Source organism: Schistosoma haematobium, chromosome 4 (genome assembly GCF_000699445.3).
Source record: "Schistosoma haematobium chromosome 4, whole genome shotgun sequence".
Taxonomy (NCBI): domain Eukaryota; kingdom Metazoa; phylum Platyhelminthes; class Trematoda; order Strigeidida; family Schistosomatidae; genus Schistosoma; species Schistosoma haematobium.
Window position 1 is genome coordinate 11,724,031 of NC_067199.1, and position 25,811 is coordinate 11,749,841.

At 36.5% G+C, this 25,811-nt stretch overlaps 2 protein-coding genes across 3 annotated transcripts in view; one reads left to right on the plus strand and one right to left on the minus strand.

The window, feature by feature from the left end:
- The first annotated feature begins 8,997 nt into the window (after positions 1-8,997).
- On the plus strand, positions 8,998-15,502 carry MS3_00007394 (uncharacterized protein). Its single transcript, XM_051215660.1, has 8 exons — positions 8,998-9,069; positions 9,098-9,179; positions 9,224-9,336; positions 9,371-9,512; positions 9,553-9,980; positions 12,383-12,641; positions 12,730-12,929; positions 13,457-15,502. Exons 4-8 carry the CDS (start codon positions 9,401-9,403, stop codon positions 13,547-13,549), a joined length of 1,092 nt encoding a protein of 363 aa, XP_051066191.1. The 5' UTR covers positions 8,998-9,069; positions 9,098-9,179; positions 9,224-9,336; positions 9,371-9,400; the 3' UTR covers positions 13,550-15,502.
- A 3,071-nt stretch (positions 15,503-18,573) lies between these two features.
- DLEC1_1 (Deleted in lung and esophageal cancer protein 1) overlaps positions 18,574-25,811 on the minus strand; it is a 77,208-nt gene continuing 69,970 nt past the window's right edge. For both annotated transcript variants that reach the window (XM_051215662.1, XM_051215661.1), the window contains exons 27-28: positions 21,405-21,537; positions 18,574-20,200 (exon numbers count right to left, since the gene is read on the minus strand). In XM_051215662.1, coding sequence (XP_051066193.1) covers positions 20,083-20,200; positions 21,405-21,537 — 251 coding nt within the window. In that variant the 3' untranslated portion in view covers positions 18,574-20,082. The remainder of the gene's footprint in view (positions 20,201-21,404; positions 21,538-25,811) is intronic.

A 25,811-nucleotide genomic window follows, 5' to 3' on the forward strand; every position in this document is an offset into this window, starting at 1 on the left:
GTCGCTTGGACTAGCTCAGACGGCAGCGAATTCCAGCATTTGACAACTCTTGAAGAGTAGAAGTTATGTCTACAGTCCGTCCTACTGTGTTGTGTCTCCAGTTTCTGGGTGTTACCTCTAAGGTTAGTGTTGGAACTAAGCTTAAGTGGGTGTTTGAGAGGATGTCCAGAAGTGTTAAGGATACTATAAGCCATCAGAAGGTCACCTCTAAGACGTCTATACTCTAATGAGGTAAAAGTTAAGTGAATGGAGGCGCTCTTCGTAAGGTTTAAATTTGAGTCCTCGAACTGATTTCGTGGCTCACCGTTGGATACGCTCCAGGGCGTCCTTATCCTTTTAGAATGAGGGGGGAAATACTATGTTTCCGTACTCTAAATGGGGACGGATAAAACTATTGGAGATTATGTGTAAAGTTCTTCCGTCAAACTGGCCAAAAATGCGCTTCAATGTTACCAGTGCAATGTTTGCTCGGAAGGCATTTTTGTCACAGTTAGTGTAAGACTTTAAATCGTAGGGCACCAAGACTCCTAAATCTTTTTCGACTTGGGATACTACTAGAGAGGAGTTACCTAAGTTATTATTGTAGTCTGCGACATGTCGCATATGGACTACTTTACACTTTGAAGTGCTAAAGGTAAGTCCGTTGTCGTTTGCCCAACTTTGAAGTCGAGTCAGATCCTCCTGAAGTGCCTGTATATCGTCTTGGTTGCGTATCTCTCACCAAAGTTTCACGTCGTCGGCAAAATGTAATAGGTCTGACGTTACCTGTTGAGGAAGATCATTTATATAGATCAAGAAGAGAAGAGGCCCTAATACTGGGCCCTGGGGGACCCCACTAGGACACTCCATAGCCTGAGATAAAGTGAAATTAACCCTGGCCTTAAAATGTCAATTTTTCAGGTATGAAGTGAGCCAATCGATTAGAGATGGTCTGATACCCAATCGTTTGAGCTTATTGATAAGACATGTATGGTCAATCTTATCAAAAGCTTTTGAGAAATCTAGGTATATGATATCAACCTTCCCCTTGTGATCGAGGGTGCTTGTCCATCTGTCAACCGCAGTCAGCAGGTTGGTAATACAAGAGTAATCCTTCCTGAAACCATGCTGTTGGGGTGAGAAGGAATTTAAGGACAGTAAATAGTCATTTATACCATCGCATATCAAGGACTCAACTCCGCCTGGAGTTGCAGTCAATCGTCGAGAAGTGCCCAAAAAAGGACCTGACTATTCTGATGGGAGATTTCAACGCCAAGGTTGGAACGGACAACACTGGATATGAAGACATCATGGGACGACACGGACTGGGAGAAAGAAACGAAAATGGTGAGAGATTTGCAAATCTATGTGCCTTCAATAAACTGGTCATAGGCGGCACCATATTCCCACATAAACGCATACACAAAACCACATGGACTTCACCGGATCATACTACACAAAACCAAATCGACCATATTTGCATCAACAAAACGTTCAGGAGGACTAGAGAGGACGTGAGAACCAAGAGAGGAGCTGATATAGCATCAGATCATTACTTACTGGTCGCCAAGATGAAATTGAAACTCAAGAAGCACTGGACAACGGGGCGGACAATATCACAAAAGTTCAATACGGCCTTTCTTCGGGATACTGACAAACTCAACAAATTCAAGATAGTCCTCAGCAATAGGTTCCAGGCCTTTCATGATCTACTCAATGGAGAAGGAACTACTGTGGAGAGCAACTGGAAGGGGATCAAAGAGGCAATCACTTCAACATGTCATGAGGTCCTGGGTCACAAGAAGCACTACCACAAGGAATGGATCACTGTTGATACACTGGATAAGATTCAAGAAAGAAGGAACAAGAAGGCAGCGATCAATACCAGCCGAACAAGAGCAGAAAAAGCCAAGGCACAAGCTGAATACACGGAAATAAACAAACAAGTGAAGAGGAGCATCAGAACCGACAAACGTAAATATGTGGAAGATTTAGCAACGACGGCGGAAAAGGCTGCAAGAGAAGGAAACATGAGACAATTGTATGACACGACAAAGAAACTCTCTGGAAATCGCCGCAAACCAGAACGACCAGTGAAAAGCAAGGAAGGCAAGGTAATCACCAACATTGAAGAGCAACAAAACAGGTGGGTAGAACACTTCAAAGAACTGTTGAATCGACCAGCCACACTGAACCCACCCAACATCGAAGTAGCACCCACGGACCTCCCAATCAATGTTGGCCCACCAACAATTGAAGAAATCAGCATGGTCATCAGACAAATCAAAAGTGGCAAAGCAGCAGGACCGGACAACATCCCAGCAGAGGCACTAAAAGCAGACGTAGCGGCAACTGCAAGGATACTCCACATTCTCTTCAATAAGATTTGGGATGAGGAACAAGTACCAAAAGACTGGAAAGAAGGACTTCTGATCAAAATACCGAAGAAAGGCGATCTCAGCAAGTGTGATAACTACAGGGGCATAACTCTTCTCTCAATACTGGGAAAAGTCTTCAACAGGGTATTGTTAAACAGGATGAAGGACTGCAACTGTCAACCAACACCAAGGTCAGGATTTTCAATACAAATGTCAAGACAGTTCTACTGTATGGGGCAGAAACCTGGAGAACTACAAAAGCCATCATCCAGAAAATACAGGTGTTTATCAACAATTGTCTACGCAAAATACTTCAGATCCATTGGCCGGACACTATTAGCAACAACGTACTGTGGGAGAGAACAAACCAGATCCCAGTGGAGGAAGAAATCAGGAAGAAGCGCTGGAAGTGGATAGGACACACATTGAGGAAAGCACCCAACTGCGTCACAAGACAAGCCCTCACATGGAATCCTGGAGGCCAAAGGAGGAGAGGAAGACCAAAGAACACATTACGCCGAGAAATGGAAATAGACATGAGAAAAATGAACAAGAATTGGATGGAACTAGAAAAGAAGGCCCAGGACAGAGTGGGTTGGAGAATGCTGGTCAGCGGCCTATGCTCCATTAGGAGTAACAGGCGTAAGTAAGTAAGTAAGTAATATCAGGGACTCATGATTTTTGAGGGTATGGAGAGAAGAGCCACCAGTCGGTAACTTGAAGGTTCGCTGCGTCGACCTCCTTTGAAAATTGGTGTGATGTGAGCCAACTTCCAATTTTCCGGTAGTTTTCCTCGACTCAGCGAGTGTGAGAACATCACGCTAAACGGCGTTGCTAAGATTGAGGCTGCTTACCTCAGTATGGCGGAATGGACCATGTCCGGGCCAGGAGATGTGTAAAATCTTAAGTGCTGCAGTTTCTGGAACAACAAGTCAGCGCTTAGGTTCACTTCGGAGAGTCCTGTGGAATTGCAAACGAAACTGTCATCAGTAAAGTTAATATCGGTCGGTTGAAATGTCTGGGAGTAATGTTCAGCCAGAAGGTTAGCGGCGTCGCCATCGTTGTTGGTCGGGCCGTTAAGACCTAGCAGTTGAGAAACTCCAGTTTTGGCTTGACGAAGAGAGGCTGCATAACGGAATAGGCTTTTGGGATTAGAGGCAAATCTGTCCATAAGCTTTGTCTGGTACTGAAGCCTATCTTCTCTTATAGCCTTCGTGCATATGTTCCTTATATGTTTATATTGCTTGTACGCTCCGTCGTTGTCAGTTCGCTTGTGCCTTTTGCGGCTAGGCAGGCGAAGGGTACGGTTCTAGATTATTGTAGGTGGCTTGCAGCTTTTGGGAACTGTTTGAGGAACTGAATGGTTTATAGCACGTAAAAGCGTGTGCAGTAAGAAGTCCCAATGACCGTCCACGTCGAGTTGTGGGTGAACATCTCAAACCACCTGTTGTAAATAGTCCTGTAGAGCTGGCACATTCAACCGTTTAAAATTCCAACGCAAGTTATTGATGGGATATCTTGGCTTAGTTTTGATGACAAAACTGAAGGCTATGACGTCATGATCGCTTTTTCCCAGAGGAGCTAAGATTGAGAGATTGTCAACTAGAAATTCTTCGTTTGTGAATGCACAGTCTAAGCGCGATGGCGTCTGACTGTTTCTTCAACGAGTTGCCGACCTCACATTTTCGTACAATCCCAAGTCATCGATGAGGTTGAAGAACCGAGCTTCAATTGAGTTGTCGCCTGCAGTGTACGTATGTTCCGCGAAGTTGACTCTAGGGAGATTAAAGTCCTCTAGAATCAGGATGTGTGTGAAACCAAGACGAGTTGAGCGGTATAGTCCCTCCAGCATACGACTATCGCACTCGATGTCGGCAGTTGGCTTCCTGCAAATGACTCCGACTAGACACCTCGGAGTACTAGACAATCTTACAGCGCACCATATATATTCCTCAAGATTGTTAAACTCGAGGTTATGAACTTGATGCACCTCCAAGCAAGAACGTATGTAAACAGCTACTCCGCCCCGATATCCTGATTTTCTGTCATTGCGGAACAAAGACATCCCAGGTAATGCTAACTCATGGTCCGAGAACTGAGAAGATATCCAGGTTTCAGATATTCCTATCAGGTGAGCCTTATTAGAATTGCTAAGTTCACGTAATTCATCCAATTTGTTTGGTAGACTCGCAGCGTTCATATATAAGCAGTTTATGCTTTCAATTTGGAACGCGTGAGCTTCTTCCTGTTTGTCTGTATGAGCCTTATGTGAATGGACAGGTAGCCCACCTATATGAGGTTTGCCGAGGTGATAGGCCCTGTCTTTTGCACGTTTTTTTATCGTCTAGACAGTTCACAAGTGGAATGGTCAGCTCCAACTTGCCTTTGTGTTTGGTCCTAGCTTCGTATGGTCTATCCGGGTGCACGTGGATTCCAGGTGGCAATCGACGTCTGTTGGCACGAAATGCTTCCAGAACTGCAGCCGCCATGTGGGAAGATGGGAAGGTTATCTTCATTAGACGGGGTCTAAGATCACCATCCTTCTTGGCTAGTCTCGTCACATGCTGAGTCAGTAGGTTTTTGAGCCTCAAGGATTGTTTGATGAATTTCCATTCCCTGATGTCAGTCTTTGATTGAGTAGGGTCCGTATTTTCCGGTATACCTTGTACCATTATATTCCTCCCTCGGAAAAACTGATCGCGAGTTTCTTTGGGGATGTTCCGGATGAGATTGCGCTCAGAATACGGCATGTCAGGCAGTATTCTTACATTCCCATCTGACTTCAGTAAATGACTCGCTAGTAAGACATCCTCTACGTCGGTAGCATTATTAAGTGTTACACGAAGTAGCCTCGGGTGATTTTGATGCTTAGTTTCATTTCCCCTAGTGAGCCGTGTGACTGTCAAAGGCTCTATTCTTAGAAATCCAAGTTTCTTGTTCAATTCTCGCCAGAGCATCCTATCATTTTTGTCCTGCAAACTAAGAGGAAGGTCAGGGTTGTCTTTGAAGTTCATGACCATGAGAGAGTCATCACGAACCGTTATTGTTGTCCCAGGTTCTCCAGTGCGTTCACGTTTAGCACCTTGTTGTTTGGGGGTCGAAGCACGTTTATGAATCCTTGGTTCTTTGATGACCGGACGGACAATCTTGGGGGTAGACTGTGCGACCAGATCATCAGTTGACTTCCGTTCAACAGCTGGGATGTTCGACTTAGACTGTGTTGTGAACGGGGAAATAAGAAGCCCAGGCAACTACGAAAGCTATTTTCTTGGGACGTTACTTCATTTCATTCAAACCTTGTAAAACACTTATATTCATTTTTGTCCCTATTTTATTCTACATAACATGAGCTTTCGTTCTATATAACATTCACTGCCATACCCTTTTTTGTTCCGAAAATATTGTAATTCAAACATAATATTTTGCATCTTATTTTCTACCCTAATTCCCTGTTTCGGGCATAACTGTATTTTTCCAAATTATCGTACGTCGTGGTCAAGATATGCACTTATTTATTCATGTACATTTTTGTACTAATCCGAATTCAGAGAATTCAGAATTCAGTGTTCCAACTGTCCTGTCTTCTCTCACTTGCGTGCTTGCCAACCAATCAGGTTCTAGAATAGTTCTCTCTCTATCCCATCTCGAACTAACGCATACTAGACTCAAGGCTAAGCCGCTCAGCCTATCGCGTCAAGGTCATAATCTAGACTAGACAGATCAAGGTCTAGTCATAACCAAGTATCGACGGGGTAAAAGCGATTTAAGGTCATAACAACTGGCGACGTAGATTTTTTAAAATTTTCTATGTTGACTGATCCAGAACAAAATGTCTGTATCATTGGATGACCTCAAAACTATTCTTCAAATGCAGCAACCACAAAATGATGCAAATCAAACGAAGCTTTTGGATGCACTGGCGCGAATGCTCTCATTACATTAGTCCTCAACTTGTCAATCAGATAAGTATGAAAGCATCGTAAATTCTATTTCTGAATTCCATTATGATCCCGAAGCTGGTGTCATTTTCAGTTCGTGGTTTCACCGTTGTGAAGATATTTTCCGCGTCGAATGCTCACATCTTGACGACGCAACTAAAGTCCGCTTACTGTTAGAAAGACTTGGAACACAGGAATACAATAAATATGTGAAATTTATCTTACCACAAAATCCATGAGATGTATCATTCAAAGACACAGTCCAGATTCTATCTGATATTTTCGACGAACAGTTCTCATTATTTAATACTCGCTATAAATGTTTCCAAATAACGAAATCTCCAGAGGACGATTACCTCACGTATGATGGGAAGGTAAATCGAGAGTGCGTACGCTTCAAAATAAACGACATCACAGAGGACTAATTTAAATGCTTGATTTTCATATGTGGTCTAAAGAATGCAGAAGATGCAGATGTCCGTACCAGGATGTTGGCACGCATTGAACAAGAACCAAATATGACATTACAAATGGTCACAACTGAATGTCAGAGGTTACTAAATCTCAAGCATGATACCGCGATGCTGCAACAGAAGGTTAAACCCTCCGATTCTGGTTCAATTAATGCGCTCCGATCCTCAAAATCATCGAAACAAAACAGTACAAGCATGAAACAACCTGCCAAACCCCCCATCACCATGCTGGTTCTGCGGAGCATGGCATTTTGCAAAATTTTGTCCGTTTAAGAATCATAAATGCCGCAAATGTCATCGCATTGGCCACAAAGGATATCATTGTTCGTTAAATAAACGCAAGCCTAAACATCGTAGTGAAAATTCGAAGCAACGATCAAACAGTCTAATTAAAACCACGTTTGCAACCTTCAAAGTTGGGTTTAAAAGTATGCGGAAATATGTAAATTTATTAGTAAATGAAAAACCTATGCGACTTCAATTAGACACTGCCTCTGATGTTACGTTGATCTCAAAGAACACATGGCATAAGTTAGGATGCCCACGTATCCGACCGACGGAACATGTCGCTCGAAATGCTTCAGGAGACATAGTGAAGTTGACAGGAGAGGTTATATGCAACGTTCAACTCGTGGGAAGTAAATTCACAGATGTTTGTTATCTCACAAATCGACACGATTTAGATTTATTAGGATTAGATTGGATTGCGCATACTGCGCATCAGTTTGTTGATCGTCCTCAAACTTCCTTCAATGAGGATCTTTGTTGATTCTCGGATAGCTATGACACACTGTACGAGGCTTTTGTGTTGTCAACCACACACGTCGGCTGCCAATTTTATTCCCAAACTCTCTTCCACCTAAGGTTGTGTTCTGATAGGACGCGATTACGCTCAAGGAATTTGTACAGGATTTAGAAGCAGGCCATCTATTACTTTTCAACCGGTGTGGTAACCGATTCAGTTTCCTCATTTGACGGAATCCATCTTTATCAACAATGGCTTTACGCTTCCTGTGACGGTGTTGTTTGAATGAACAAGTTCGTACAAAATCCCATACACCAGAATGCCAGCATGGTGCTGAAGGACTACTCCTCACTCTCCAAACAGTGCTGATTTGTTAGACGCCGATATTCACTTGCAATATCGCTCAGTGTCATTCTGAGGTCCTGATTGAAAAATTACATGAACGACATTCTAATAACACCAAGCTTGTGCGATTGGGGAGTATTTATATGCAAGCACATCATCCTCGTCACACCAGTAAATTAGCTCTATAACTGAAGTCCACTGAGCTTCAGTCGCCTTTTGTTTGCCATTGTTGAATTTGGCCTACCACATGGATTAATAAAATAAAAGTAAAGAACACCTAACGCTTGCTATTCACTTTCCAGTTCAATCCATTATTTGGATTACCCAGTGTTTGAAATGTCGTATAATCAGAACAGACATGAGATGTTTATGATGCAAATCTCGTTCAAATACCTTTCAACCAGGGCTTTAGTTCCCTAACTCTCCCAAAAGCGTTCAGACGTCCACGTTTTGCAGGACGAAGTCTTTGATTTGTAATAATGTCATTTGACAGACAAATCAGATTGGTTATATTATTTAAATATAAAAGGAATATGACCTGACTCTGAAAAATACTCTCGAAGCAAGAGCTTCTTATTTCGAACAAATTCTTTGGTATTACTTCAGTGAGTTTCACTATGATTTGCAATTAAATACTTCAGTTTCAAGATTGTACAAGTTAAAAACTGTAAATCACCAACGTAGATGATCTGTGTCGAAATGATTGGAGGCCTACTCGAGTTAGACGTGAATGGTGTGATAAACTAGCTAATGTCGAAGTCACACCTCGTGGTTAGCACGTTACGTGGACTACCCCACTGACGTATCAAGGTACCACAGATGCTTTGAAGACTGTACAACACAGAGGGCATTATTACATAAATATATTAGTTAAGGTAGATACAAGCGAAAGTAAGACCACTGCTGCATGGGCCAGTCCATGGCATACGATTAACTAATGCGCGTTTTTGTACATGACCTTGGCAGGGAGCGACGATCTGTTCGACATTCAGTGATCCAACTGCCGGATGATTTGGCTAGGGCTCAGTGACATTTAACTGGCCCTACAAAACTTTGCTACTAGGTTCTGTTATTTCGGAAGCTTTATTTCAGTATATAGTGACCACGCTCATCTGCAACTTTCATTGTTTTCCTGTACAACGACGTCCTATAAATAGTGACCAGCTGAATATGCGAGCATAAACTTCCGAAATCTTTCATATCCGCAGCAAGTAGATAATGATTGCATAACAACCTTAGGTATTACTAACATACTAACACAAACCTATGGAATTAAATTTCCTTACCACTATCCAATGTTTTTAAGGAAACGATGATAAGAGTAATTAAGAATAAAGAATTCCTTAAGCGTTCAATTGATTTTAGAGCTACTATTGTACTGTTTGTTTTAGTGAGCTAAAGGTATATTAACCATTTGTACTCTGACCATAAGTAGTTGTGTACGTGATTAAAGTTCGTAACCAGTTCGTTTCTTTACAGTAGGTCTTTTTACATTCTGGATAGCTGAATCAGCAAATTTTAGGTGCATCATACTGTGATAAAATGTCACGCTTTCATCTTTACTTAACTGAAGCTCAAGAGAATGACCTACGCCGAATCGCTCAAGCTATTTGTGCTCCTGGTAAAGGAATTCTAGCAGCTGACGAAAGCACAGGTATTTCCGCCTTAATTTCCATTTAATTTAATTTCAAAAGCCACGATGGGTAAAAGGCTTCAACAAATCGGCGTTGAAAATAACGAAGAAAATCGTCGTCTGTACCGCCAGCTACTTTTTAGTGCTGACCACAAACTGGCCGAAAATATCTCTGGAGTAATATTATTTGAAGAAACACTTCATCAAAAGTCGGACGATGGAAAGACTCTTCCTACTCTACTGGCCGAACGGAACATCATACCAGGAATAAAGGTTGACAAAGGCGTTGTTCCACTTGCAGGCACAGATAATGAGACAACAACTCAGGGTCTTGATGATCTTGCTTCACGCTGTGCTGAATATTATAAACTTGGATGCCGCTTTGCTAAGTGGCGTTGCGTTTTGAAGATCTCTCCACACACACCATCATATCAAGCTATGCTCGAAAATGCCAATGTACTTGCACGTTATGCTTCCATCTGTCAGCAGGTTAGTTTACTCATCATACAAAAACATTCTATTCACTAAAATTCTTTTGTAAGTTTTTGACAAACAGCGTATGTTAACAGTTGGATAATTGGTAAAAATTAAGGGTTGGGAAATAAGATGGCGTCTTAAAATTTAGTAAAATATAAAAGGATGTTGACTTGCTCTACTCAGCAATCAAAAAATTAAAAAAATATACCCAGAAGCCGCGTTGCCGGTTAAAATCTCACTCACCAGACTAATTCTAGTACATACATTTTGTGATTTAATGGCAGATTGTTAGAACCTTATATATGAAATAACGTCTGATATTTGTTGGGGATAAGCAGTGAGACTTGTATTTTTTAGAGCTCTGACAAGCCTTGCTTTCAGGCCGGAGGACATGCAGCCATCATTTGGCGGTCACCTGTGGTTCATAAGCTCCTGATTTCCAATGACTTCAAAATTATAATGCTGAATATTTCTAGAGAAGATATATTATCCTTGCAGTTCCGTTAATCATCGAGATATATTTATCTGACATTAATTTTGTCTTTAAATTATCGTTCTACGACTTGATGTTAGCTTGAGATTCACCTTTTATCTTTCTCATCGTATGAGGCCTTGGATCACCTAAAATAATCTTTTAATAGTGGTCGATCACAGACATCATTTTCATGGCGCAGAACTTAATAGTACATTGAACTGTTTATTGATATACACCTAGCCCGTTTTAGTACCCATAGAGACATTCAGTCAACTTCTAAGGAACAATGCGTATATCTGTTTGAGACGTCTTGGCAGATGCAGACTACTTGGTTGGAGTCTGCGCGGCTATTGTAACCAGTGGTCGGAGACTCTGGGTGACATGACTCAAAATCGACCACAATGGCTCAGATGTGTACACTTTTGATATTAAAACCACTCTACTTTTCTCTACAAACTAATTATTTCTCCATGTATCATATCCTTATATGCAGTCTTTTTTATATATTACTACCATTAAAGTGACTGCTTCTATGAATTTGGTGTTCATCTTGTTGTGAAAATGGGGTACAGTAATTTAAACTGATGCATATATGTGCCTGGTTTTACGTTGTAGACGACTGACTGTTCAGTATTTCTGTTATTAAATACAAGTTCTGTTTTCGCACAGAGTCCACGAGAGAGAGAGACTATAAAGTATATTCGTCGACGTCGGCAAGTTCATTATTTTTACCGACTATAATCTACGGGTCTTAAATCCCCATTTCATTAAAATCCCAATCAAGTTTTATGTCATACAAACTATGATGATTTTAGATTATCTTTTATCAGTTCAGATTATTAATTCTGTACATATCAGATCATTTTGTTTTGGATACAGCTAAGGCAAATCATCCATTCGCGGCAGTTATTTAGAGTTTATTAAGAAGAAAAAAAATTATGCACTATTTTTGATATAGTATAAATAAAACTACATTTCCAGAGCTAATAATACCGTGCGAAAATGCATTTGTGGTGGTGCCTTATTCATATGTAGGACGCGTTATGAGATGAGACCACCATTATCAGTAACGATGGGTGGAAGATTAAAAACTTAGGAGCTCCTGATAAGCACTTGAAGAAAGGTCTTTATGATCCAGATGTTTACTTATGGGTTTAGCAAATAAAATAATACTCAATATTTACTATTTATGAACGTTTGTTGTAGATAAAAAGTATTTAAGAGTCTTAGCTGTAAGTTAATTTCTCTTTTCTGGTCGACAGAAAAATCTCAGGTTCAATACTAGTTTCAAACTATTTTTGTTGTCTAAAAAGATCCAGCAGTTTGGATCTTTCTTGGACAGTCAATATTTACATATATTCCCTCCATAATGCTAAACCTAAAACTATTTAATGATTTCAATTATCGTTATAAAAAACCACCGCTACATAATTAACACTAGTGTTTTATTTTGGTTCATGCACTAAATGTTTACGAATTGAAATTCAGCCTTAGTTCGTAATTTTCGGGCCTGATTAGGAGTTGAAGCTCTGTTTTGCTTTACGATTCCTAAAAAAACGTCTAAGTAATAAATTTTTAACTTTATTCTTTCTAGTTCTTTTCTTTGAGTTTAAGAACAGTTATAATGTGGTTTAGTCATAATAAAAGCTAGTAGTAAAGTGTGATTTTAATTTAAAGAGCTTCCTTGTAAAGAAAAATCGTTCAAAAGACTCAGTGGAGGTGTGAGGTTGTTAAAGACGTAGTAGTGGAAAGTGGACATTGACCTGCTGTGGCATCAAAGGTTATATGATCTATTTCAAAATTCTAATCATATTCATACCCTGACAAATTATTCGATAATTCATCTTTATTATCTATTTAGAGTTACTTTAATTATTTCTATTTGCATGGTATAAGAGCTTCAAATAATATGATTCTTTGCAAACATTGTAAATTTTAGAATGGTTTGGTACCAATCGTTGAACCTGAGGTGCTTCCTGATGGTGATCATGATTTACTAACTGCTCAAAGAGTAACAGAGGAAGTTTTGGCATTCGTGTACAAGGCTTTAGCCGATCATCATGTTTATTTGGAAGGAACGCTTTTAAAACCCAATATGGTCACTGCTGGACAGGCCTGCAAAAAAGCTTACACACCGCAGGAAAATGCTCTAGCTACTGTGCGAGCCCTTCAGCGCACAGTCCCTCCAGCTGTCCCAGGTATGATTTTACCTTTTGGTTAATTGATCTTGAACAAGCCACAGTGGACTACAATCAAATGTCTTCGTTTTTAACTCTTTGGTTTTAGGTATCACATTTTTATCTGGAGGTCAATCAGAATTGGACGCTACTAAAAATCTGAACGAAATCAACAAGATTCCGGGACCAAAGCCATGGGCACTCACTTTTAGTTTTGGTCGTGCTCTACAGGCTTCAGTTTTAGCCACATGGAAGGGAAAGAAAGAAAATGTTCATGCGGCTCAGGAAGAGCTATTGAAATTGGCCAAAGTAAATATATGAGCTTACTGTTACATCTGTTTATGTTGGTTTTAATAAAACTGTTTGGTTTCATTCCACATTTAAGTTTGTTTACCCTTTTGAAAGGTAGAAGAAACATTCAAGTCCTAGAACTACCAACACATATAAATGTTGTTGGGAGTTGATAATAGATTTCATCAGTACCTTTTGTACCCCTTTTAATTCATCAATAAGATGAATTGCTCAATGTCAACTGCTAATGTTTTTGTTGAAGTCGATAACTCATTGTGATCTTTAAAACAAGATACAGGAACGCAAATAATGCAGATGACTTCTAAGGGCTTTTTAACATGTTATTACAATGTTCAAATAATAACAGACGCTTTCGTATTTTAACTCTTTTATTTCTGTTAAAAAATAATCCAAATAAACAGGTTTTGTAAAACATTCTTTACAAGACATTTCAACTTTGTGTAAGTGTTTTTAACACATATTAGTTTATTATTAATGCTCTTATTGAATACACGAACTAACTTACAATTATTTCAATCTTCTAGGCAAATGGTGCTGCTGCAGTTGGCAAATTTGAAGGAAATATGGGAACTGCTTTGGGAGACAAATCATTATTCGTTGCTAATCATGCTTATTAAACCATTATATCGTCCAAATGTTATCTAAATTGAAGCCCCTCAATATTTAGCACAACTAGTCGACATCATAACTAACTAACATCTTTCTTATGATTTAAGATTAAACCAACTTTCAGATCAATTCTGTCTTATTCTTATTTTTGTTCTTAAATACCGCCATACGTTACTTTTCTTAATAAGAACAATATTTACTGTTGTACTTCATAGTATTAGCTGGTTTATGAAGTCATACTAACCAAGTAAATATACATTCTCCCCATAAAAATGACTTTTTCCAGTTATCAAGTGTCTATAGGACTTGCTTGGATACAGGAAGCCTAACTGAGACAATTCAGAAAGAATAGGGGGTAACTCGTGTGATCTAGGATTCATGTATTACCGGATGAGTGTTTTGTTCTACTTCGGGCTAGTCAGCTGGATTTATCTGCATCCCAGTATTGATGTTCATACAAATACTCGAACCTCATACCTTCTAATTCAAACGTCAACATGTTATCCGATGAACTAGTGAGTTCATCCAGCCAATAGCTTAGAATCACAAAAACCTAATAATGCTTACATACTATTTAAACAAGTTATTGTCTATCTGAACTCAATATCTCAGTGAAAAAACGCTTAGGCATTTAAAGCTTATGATGCTGGATTTGAGCCTCATCATGAAAATTAACTCATGAATTCAGGTACATCCAGCTAGAGTCTCAAACAGAACGAAATGCTCATCCTAGATTCCACTCTAAGCTACTGACCAAATATATATAAGTTTTTTAGAGTGTACTAAAGGTTATGGCAATTGTTCATTTCTAGCATAACCACATTCAATATTAATGTAGTTCTCATAGATTTTTCAGATGATTCCTGCTGTTTAAAACGTGGGCTATCCTCAGTGTTGTATACATCTGAAAAAAATATCTGTAAAATAATTGTTCAAATAACGAGTGAAATAATGAGACTTAAGCATCGATAATCCTGTGAACAATCTAATTATCTTCTCGTTTAGTAAGTCAGTGGTTCATTATCTAGCTTAGGTCAGATGTCTTGGGAGTTTTTCCAAGTTAGCACCTCACTATTCACGAAAATATGCCATTATAGTTCCTTAACAAACTATCAGACAATTAGTTAATCATGAGCAGTGTACAACTTGGAACATATGTGCATCGATTAAAGTTGCCGCACTATGTCAGCATAGTAGGAGCAGTAGTATTATCAGTGTTAGTACAAAAGATTAGACATAGGCCGTATGGCACGAGAAGGAAGAATGGGTTCACGAAATACAAAGTATGAGATAATGCCAAAAATCATGATAGAAAGGAAGAGGAAGAGTGAAAGTATCTGTGCCACTTAGGTCGATTCTTAATTGAGTCACCCGACGTCTTCAACTATTGGTTGTGGTAATCGTGCTAACCAGAACTTGATATTCAGTACATGTTAACACGGCTTACTTTAACAGTCAATGAATTCATGAGCTGATACTTGGTTTGAGCACTCAGCTTTCTTTCAACCACGATCTAACCCCTCAGGATTCGAACCCAGGACCTATCGGTCTCCAGCGTTGATGTGCACTGCTGTGGATTTCCGACGACATTTCAGTGTTTCCAGGTTTTCCATGGCAATCTAGCTTCGATTGACTCATTAATTCAACTATTAAATTACTAAAATCTCCACAAAACCTTCTGAAAATAATAATTAATAATTCAAACTTGTATCACTTAGTGATTAGAAACTACAGTAACTTCAGAAAATTCAAAAGAATTATGAGTAGTCTATCTTCTTAAGTCGTCCCATTTTGAATGATAAATAACATTTAAAGTACAATTTATCTCATTTATATCACATGTATTAGTTGCCTACTACAGTTAGTGTAAACATTACTAGTATCACTTTACCCTTATGAGGTCACTCATAAATGTACTTCAGTTAACAACATTTTATAGAAATTTGCTTAAATAAACACGTTATTTATAATTCAAAATAGTAAAACGTAAAATAAACAAAATCTTTTAAAATATCTACATAAAAAATTCACGTTATACTTTCCTGGTTTAATTTAACGTATTGCTAAGCAGTACAGTCGGTCAGTCCGCTACAACGTAGGACCAGGCACATATGTATATCGGTCCAAGTTGCCATATCCCATTAGTACGACAAGATGAACGCCAGATTCATAGAATTAGTCCATTCAGTGGTGCTAATATATAAAAGAAAGATTGCAATAAGGATATAGTACAGGAAGAAAGAATTAGTTCATAGAAAGAAAGATATAAAGCAATTATAATCTCATAGTTTAAGGGAAGACAAAGAGTGTATAAACCGACACCATTGTGATAGATTCTGAGCCATGTCACCAAGAGTCTCAAGCCATTGGTTTCAATAGACACGCGAACCACAACCAAGTAGTCTGCATCTGTCAACATGGCTCAGACTAGAAGTTAGTGACTTCAAGCATTCATCCATTCCACGAGGTAATAACTGTTTATATCACATGAGAATTGATTATTAAACAGTCATTGATAATTAAACTTCAATGTTGATAAAATTTTATCGGTAAAATTGCTAGTCTAAATAAATGAACATTAAGATTATTGAAGGAGACAATGTAACATCGGTTACTGCTGACTAAACCAGTGTGTAAACATATCAGTCCTAAAAAAGACCAATATTAACCAAAATGTCTATTCTATAAAACCCACTAACCATTTTAATGCATGATGAGAGTTCAAATTCTTTGGACGCAGTCAATTCTCTCGATGATAAGTAAACGACTAAATAAAAAGTTTTATGTAGCGGAAAACATAAAATCAGAGTTTTCTGTGACCTGCTGACATCTAATTCAATAACGTACTAATCTGTAACATATTTGATGCATACCTAATAATCATATATAATGGATAGTTATTGAGTAAAAAATCAGGTTAGTAGAGTAGGTTAACTTGTGAATTGTTAAATGGATTATTTCTGGTACAAATACTTAATGTTACACGAACAATAGACTCAATAATAATGTATGAATCGACTATTAAAGTTTATGCATTATATATTACATAATTCTGATAAACTTTATCTTCTCATTGCATTATCGAAATTTATCAAAGGGATTAAAGAAATTTGTGCCTAATGCAGTACTTTTAAGTAATTAGTGGCCCGGGATCTGACTCCAAGTAGATCGTATGAATCAGTGTTATTGAATGATTACTGTCGAAATGTATGTCACTTATCCTCGAATATAATCATCGACTTAAATCGTGTTAGTCAATAACGGAATTAAGTAAGTCAAATACGAGAATGAATTTCGAATAAGTATATTTCATACAATCTTTGATTCGGACAAAATAACCGAGAAGGAAAGAGAAAAGAGCGAAGCGAAATGATGAACAACGGAGAAGGTGTGTGAACCAACTCGATTTAATCAAGCGTTAATCAATATTTATGGTCACACAAAAATGGGTCACAGACATGTGATGAATGGGTTAAGTAATGTACACACACATATATACGCTCATATAAAAACAGCCAAGATTGATAAGCGAATAATTAATAAGGTCAAAATGTGACTCAAGTAGAATGAATAGATTGGCCTGCCGGAAAGCTAGAATAAGGTATATGGGCTTAGCAAAGCAACCGACATTACAAGTGAAATGTCAAAGATAATATTATTAATCTTAGAAATACTGAAAGAAAACTCGTATGTTACTTCCCCAGGTTTTTTTCTTTTGAATATACAAAAATGTGATATATTTCTATTGTATCATAATTAAAATAGTTTTGTAGTATATAGACAAAAAAACATTTAAGACACAGATATATAAACAAATAAACTCTTCAGTTTCTACAGTCATATATATGTTAATCAATAATTCAAAGGATGACAAATGAGATTGGATTCAGGAGTTTTAGATCTAACTATAAGGAGTAGCACTGTCAGTAGCAACTTTTCAACAAGTATCAGAAGGGGTTTTGTGGATATTATAGTAATTTAATAGTTGCGTTCAGTAGTCAATTGAAGGTAGATTACCATGGAAAACCTAGAAGCATTACACGACCAACTCGTCCTATTGTGGGATTCCTCAGAAGTGCTCATCCACGATTCCGCCTCGCGAGATCCGAACCCAGGACTTATCAGTTTCGCGCGCGAGCGCTTAACCACTAGACCAGTGAGGCTACATCCAATGGTATCAATATCTAACTTCATTAGGTGTTTTAATAGTCTGACTTGACTATTAACAAGAACTTTTATCAGAAAATCTTTGAATATCTCAAGTATTAAGGTTTATTTTATTAATATTTGTAGTTATTCTACACATACGTGACGTTTATTAACATAATTTTTAATTATTAAGTATTTACTGATAAGATTCTTTGTTAAAATCCAACTTGAAGATTTAATATCTACCGCGATTGAGTAAACATCAAAAGATAGAATAAGTAAGTAACGAAACATATCAACTTCGATGGTAGTAACATACTTATATATAAAGCTATTTTTTAAATCCCATTTAAAGCCTGATCTATCTAATCATTAAACATTTTTCACTAGTTAGTGAAATTTATTATCACTTACATAGTAACCAAGATGTTCACATTCAGACTTGAAATAACTAGGACTCAATATTTTGATAGGTATTTTAAAGTAGATAACAATTTAATAGTTCACTAGAAACAAACAAAATTACAAAAGTTATATTAAGTGATTTAGTTTGTTTTCTGACCAAATTCTATGAAGTTGTGAACTGATATTCATAGTGTATGATAGAAAATTATATAACTGTGTAACTTAATCTAAGATAAATATTTTACAGTAATTCTGAAGTACTCGAAGATTGATGAAATACTTTTAGCTATAATTCGCTTTTTTTTTGTCGGAAGTTGAAAATACTGAATAACCGTTAGAATTTAATTCACAATACCTTTGAAGATGAACAATTCGAGATTATTTCAGAATTAGTGAAATAGTCTTATTTTTAAAAAGTCACTGTTAGGCTACTTACACAGTTAAAGTACAATTATAGATTATTTGAAAGTTAAGTCCACTCGTGGAAAAGTTATTAAATCAATTTTACTTTTCACTTATTTTGTGAGCAATTCGAGGAGAAACTCGAACATTTTACTTCTACGTCAAGTTTGTGCTGATGATGTCGTTCAGAATAACGATGAAAGCTCCAAGACCAAACCATTCAGTTCAGAGAACAAAACTCGGTGAGACTATCATTTATGGACGACTTTTGAACGAATCTTAAGTGAGTTTGATAAATATTAGCCAATCAGAAGACAGTTAGTCTAAAGTAAAAATATGTCATACGAAACTAAAGAATTAAAGTGGATACACTTCTGTTACATGGTTCAAAAATTTATCAAGGTTTGAAAGAGGTTCGGAGATCGTAATGCATATGATAGAGGAACTCATCCATATGACTACATAATAGTAGGCCTATCGAGCCATGATAAGGTCATAAAACCTCCTTCAGCCCCGACCACATAGCTTCAATATTGCTAGTGTGCGCTCCGGTTGTAGAGTTCACAAAATGGCGCTTGTGGACAACGACATGATGCACATAACCAAGGCTATGCAGGTGTCTGTATGTTCTCCAATCATCTGCATAGATTTTAGTGCCTGGTTGCACATATTCCTGCATAATTGGTATTATTGTCGTTGCCTGTCGGTTTCTGACCCTTTGAAAATGTCCCTTTTGGGTTGACATTCGTAAATTCCAAGGACCTGTGAGGTATATTTATGGAAGTGACACTTACCCAGTCTTCTTTAATACTATATCCTCTGTTAAATATTTACTTCCTGACTACTGTTTTGTCTATTTCAACGACTCTCACAACTCCCCCGAACGACTGGTGTAAGCATGCGATTTTTATTGTACATATATCTCTACAATACTTATACCACTTAACAGCTGAAGTGAAGAAAGTTCCTGTTCGAGCAGACGTCTTCCTACACCATAAATAATATCGAAAGATAATCTCATCACGGTAGTCTGCACACGGTACAACAATCATTTGATTACCGTAGTGACAAATAAAGGAACTTCTTAGTAATTTCATCTGTTTTAGCAGCTCAATTATCACGTCTTCTCTAAAATTCGTTGTAAACCGATCGTACGTGAGCATTAGGTACTGAACTTGGAGCTGTGACCTTGTAATCCCTCAAACGCTTCTGATTGGCTCGTTCATCAATTATAGTTTCGCTCAAAACTCCATCGAAATCACCTACCTGAGCTACAAATCTTCCCTGCCATCCCGTAATTATTATACCCCTGATTGAGTAAATCTTTAAGTACTTAGAAAAAACCAGGATTGTCATCAGTTTATTAAGATACTGTATGCTTGAATATAAACATTACATGCGAAAAAATGTAGCTTAATTATTTAATTTGATCATAAACCTTATTAAAAGATTTATCAACAGATATGAAGAAGAATAAACGAAGGTTTTATCAAAAACTAAGAAATAAGAAAGAATCCATATGATTTTGTCTCTCAGTTGTATATAAAAATCTGTTCAAATTTTTGTTTAAATGACTGTATTATCATTAGTAAAATGTGTGGTAATATTCATTAAATGTCCCGGTACCAGTAAGTTTGATCATTTGTACTTCTTCACCCAAAATTCCTTCAAACTTCCATATAGTTTCATATTGAATAGATTTTCTGATTTTGGAAAAATACCAAAAAAATGCGTAAGGACGTTACGTGGTATTCAATACTCAACCTTGAAAAGTTCTTATTTGATTACCGAGTATTATCAATTAATATCACACAATCCTCCTTTATTAACTTAAGTGGATAATTTTCAAACATTTAGTATACTAGAACTCCGCCAGTTACGATTTCTTAATTAAATTCCTAGAATAACCTTTCTTGGTTAGTTATTAGTGAGCTGGCGGTCATTATTAACACAGGCGGTTTGGGGAAGTCGTGGAATTTTAAAAGTTTTCATCACGATTTGGTCCCAGGTCGAGTTGTGGATGTATATGATTATGGAGTAATATATTGGGATGAAACAGATGTTCAGTGGTTTCTGGTGTTTAACAGTGGTCAAACTAAGATAAGTTCGTGATTCAAACAACCTCTATAAGTTCTTTATATTATGATTCGTAATTGACGTTAATTAAATTCTTCTAGTGTTTTTTTAGCATTATGATATCTACATCTATTAATATTTATATCTCACCACTTTGTTTCGAATGATTGTAGTCAGTGAGATTAGAAATTTGATTGCTTTAGTTAATAAATATTTGAATTTCAATTTTCTGGCAGTTATATGTTCATTACATCTCTAAGCAAATCGATTTGAGCAACTATATTGCATGATCATTAGGTTTAAAGCATAAAAATATGACAGAAATATGCTGATTAGGAATATTTGAATTATAGTATGAACTAAGAATCTCAGAAATAACGTAATCGGATCAAGAAGTACCATATAACCACAACCGAATGTACTGTATTTAGAATTCGAAATCAAGCATTCAACAAGTACAAAGTGATCATTAGTTCATTCAAACACCACAAGAAACTTCTTTAGTTCTGAAATATTTAGTGCTGATAACTTTCATTCATTTTATGATAACTTACCATCATATTTTCTCCTTATTTCTTGTGTTATATTGTTCATGACAATTTTATTATTATTATCATAGATGCTGTGACTACTTTTACACTACTCTAGCATTTTATTTACTTACACTTAAACTAGTGTATCAACTTGAACCGATGCATATAGGTATCAGGTTCTGCGTTGAATACAACGGACTAAGTGGTCAAGCCTATTGTATTTAGAGTTTGAAAAAAACGAGTTATTAAAACATTGAATATTTATTAATTGATTAAATTGTTAAAATTTATAAATTACCTTGGTTTGAATTCTACAGTAATCAAATCAAAATAACCATCTTCATTAGATGAAAATGGATTCAAATAGCCTGATATTTTATTTGCCATGAATACATTGTCTTCATTATGTTCATTTATTTTCTGTTGATTATCTAAAGAGATTAGTTTAATTGAAGGTAAATGATTTGTGTGAAACTCAAAAAAATGATGGTATTAAGAATTATATATATATATATATATATATATATATATATATATATATAGGAGAGAGAGAGAGAGATACAACGACTTGGCGCAGACGACATGTAATAAATTGCCACCTATTCGTATCCACAGTATTGGAGCTACAACCTCAATGAAATTAAAGTTGTTCTTAATAATGATAGTCATTGAGCGTGAATTAGTAAAACCAAGATTATCAGTATAGGGTTATAGAGATTTTTGAGTTATGATTGAGATCATAGATCGACTGATGTTAGGACGAAGATCCTTGGTTTGAACCCGGTGTGCAGGATAATGGATGAGTATCGCTGAGGAGTCCCACACTAGGACGGAACGGCTTTCTAGTGCCTCCAGAAATTTGATGATTGTCTAACATTCATTGATTCATGATCTCAATCAAAACCAAAATAATTCGGATTGTTTTTATTAAATAATTCGAGTCAACAAATTGCTCAGCTGATTAACAAATGACTAAAGAGATTAATTATTAATATCTAATTAGAATTTAAAACAATATATATTATAAAAATGATTATTCAATGTAGACTGTTTGGATTATCTTTAAATTAAAAAAAGTTGTACGAAAACGCGATACACCAAGCTTCGCTAAGTTTCACACAAAATTTGATTTTTAAACAGTATATATATAGTCAGTTAAGGGGTTGTGGAGATTGTTAGGTTTTTGATTGAGATCATGAACCGATTGATGTTAGACCACCTTTGAAAACCTGGAAGCACTGGACGACCGTTTCGTCCTATTGTGGGACTCCTCAGCAGTGCACGTCCACGATCCTGTTCACGGGATTCAAACCCAGAGCCTTCAGTTTCTCGTGCGAACGCTTAACCTACTGGACCACGTAGCCGGCATTCAATTGTGTTAATGCCTAACCTCAACCAATCCACGAAGTTGCGCGACCATCTTCCATTGTACTGTGGTAGGCACTTGTTTCTACCCGACACGGATTAGCTCCACTGGTCACGGCTTCTCACCAGAACTCCGAGAACTCTCTCACGAAGCTAGTCACTAGTGAGCACATGCTATATTGACTGAGTAATTTTCGTTTGATTATTATCTTTTATAGAAATTTTTTTATTGATTAGTAAGGTAATGGGTGTTAGATCACAGAACAACAGAAATCATCTTATTATGTAAGTTGAATTAAATTTATCTTATGACTTTATTATTTATAATTTTTCTTTAATCGAAGTCAATAACAATTAATCAGATAATAATAAGATGAGATAATAACAATTTTATGATTATAGAAAAGAAGCATATAAACCTTTATTGCTTTAATTTACCTGCTAATTTATACATTCTAAAAGTAGAATCGAGAGAAATCTAAGAAGATAAAATGTGAAGTCAACCAAATATTATGTTCAACCAAAAGGTCTGAACATAACAAAAAGTTGAGGTGATTTAAATTTTAGTTGCTAAGATTATTTCAAATATAATTTCTATCAGTAATAAAGAAAACGTTTATCAACAATGAATAAATTAGAGAAATAAAGTTTCTGTAATATTAGTAAACTTTAAAGTTTGGCAGGAACTGGTAAACAAGTACATATGAGTAAATACGATCGATTTTGAGCGCCGTCAACTAACGTTGACAGTTATTAGATGCTTTAAAAAAAACCCAACAAGCTACAGAATAACAGTTACTAACTTCATTATGTGATTTGATACTTTTGATTGTTCTCTTCTATTCTCTTTCTCACCCAAGTATATAATATCTAGCATAATATGCTCATATAATATATTTTTCAACAAATTTCATAGATAAGCGTTCACACTGTCAACTGATTTTTTTCATAGTAATCTAATATTATTGTCAATACTTTCTACTTGTTGGTTTCGCTGTAAACGAGCATTCAGCCAAATACAACTATGATTAATAAAAGACAATCAAAATACATCCCATCACCATTGATGTCATTTGTCATAGCAAACAAAATAACTGTGTAGTACATCATTTTGTTTTTAGTGAATAGACAAATATCTTATAATAAACTACTACTGTATTTTGACTTTGAAGCTAGGTGATACGGGATCGAATCCATCAGTGAGCATCAGTCCCCTCAAGATTACAGGTACACCTTGCTGATGAGTGCCACGTAACACGAAACCTTGGTTAAGAGTTTCCTGTTAACTACCTCAAACCACCATATTATCTCAACATAATGCACGCAATTTTGAGTCATCTAGACTGATGGACACATTGCAACTTGGTCGAAAGGATTCGATCTGCACTAAGAAGGACCTGATATATATGAGATTGATCACCACCCAGTGATGAGTGCCACATAGAAAGAAACCTTGGTTGAGTTTCCTGTTGACGATTGTGTTTATAATAATATCAATAATGATATATTTTGTGAAATCACAGTCATTTGATATAGTGGAAGCATATTCTTATAACCAATGGTTAACCAATCGATTTTATCTTATAATGAAAAGAAATGTGACCTCATAAAAACTGTTGATAAAGAAAAAACTAAGTCAATCTATCAGTTTGACACTATTGGAAAATCCTTATTAAAGAAATCTTATTAAAGTTTTCTAAAAATAAGAATTACTACTGTTCATTAATTCATAGATCTATTTGAATATATTCACTAAATTAAACAAAATGTCGATATTGTAATGTGTATAATTTAAGAGAATTTGATTAAACTACTTTTCAGTTTAGGGGTTGTGGAGATTAAGTTTTTGATTGAGATCATGAACCGATTGATGTTAGACCACCAGTACAATGGAAGATGGTCGCGCAACTTCGTGGATTGGTTGAGGTTAGACATTAACACCATTGGATGCCGGCTACGTGGTCCAGTAGGTTAAGCGTTCGCACGAGAAACTGAAGGCTCTGGGTTTGAATCCCGTGAACAGGATCGTGGACGTGCACTGCTGAGGAGTCCCACAATAGGACGAAACGGTCGTCCAGTGCTTCCAGGTTTTCAAAGGTGGTCTAACATCAATCGGTTCATGATCTCAATCATAAACTGCTTTTGAAAAGAGCAAGATCAAAGATTCTAGCAGAATAGCATGAACTTATTTTTATTTCGTAGGTTATTAATCTTTCCTTGCTTTGGAGACAAATACTCTTTCTCGCATTTATTACATTATTGAGTTTTATTTCAACTATCTTCTAAATTATTAATCTTATTTTATCAGCTGAGCTCTACTCACTGTATTCCTATCAATGTTTATTCATTATATAATCACTTGTTTCTAGCCGTTTGAACTGTTGTCACAATGAATGTTGTAGAATGTTCTTTCACATAAGGTATATATTTACAATATTCAGTCTATTAATTTTATTTACATCCTTGCTATACTATGCGAATATGTCTTCAATATAACTTCTAACCAAACTCTTTCATGTAAGTAATTTAAACCCACTATGTAATTGTAATTTTAAATATCACAGGTTGTAAGCAGCTGACGAGAACCTACGAAATAAAAATGAATTCATGATATTCTGCTAGAATCTTTGTTCTTGCTCTTTTCAAAATGATAAAGGGAACTATATGTATAAACTACTTTTAAGTTGCTTAAGATCAAGATGTTAAAACGAAACGTAACAAAAATTAATATACAAGCTGAAATCATTAGTCAATTGAAGCTAGACCATGGTGGTCTTGTGAAATTTCTAAAAATCTCCACAAAACCCATTCTGATAATAAAAATTAATATAGTTATAGAATATTGTATATAATTGATTTTTCGATTTGTAGAAATCTATAATAAAAGCTAATCTCTAAAGACTTTTTTAAAGAAATGAAACCTTCTTTTCATGAAATCATACACTATTTATAATAAACAATTGAATATGACAAGACTAACAAATAAAAGTAACTATAGTGAGCAGAAATCTACTTATGATTAGTAGTACAACTGTAAAAATGATCTATCATACATGAAGTATGACGTAGTCTTCAGGATTTTAATCACATGTATCTTCAAAGTATTGTTCACTTACGAATGAACACGTAAAAGGAGCAGTCCCGATGATTATTATTAGGTATTAGGTAGTTCGGTAGATGAAGATGTAATTCGTCATCGACTGAGGTAGCTGAGACAAGTGTTTATTATACCTAACCAACTCTTGCCTTAACATGTAATGTTGACTGAAGTAACAGTAACCTCGAATAAAGGTATGGATAGGAAGACAATCGGCAGTTGATAACTTTTACTGATATGGCT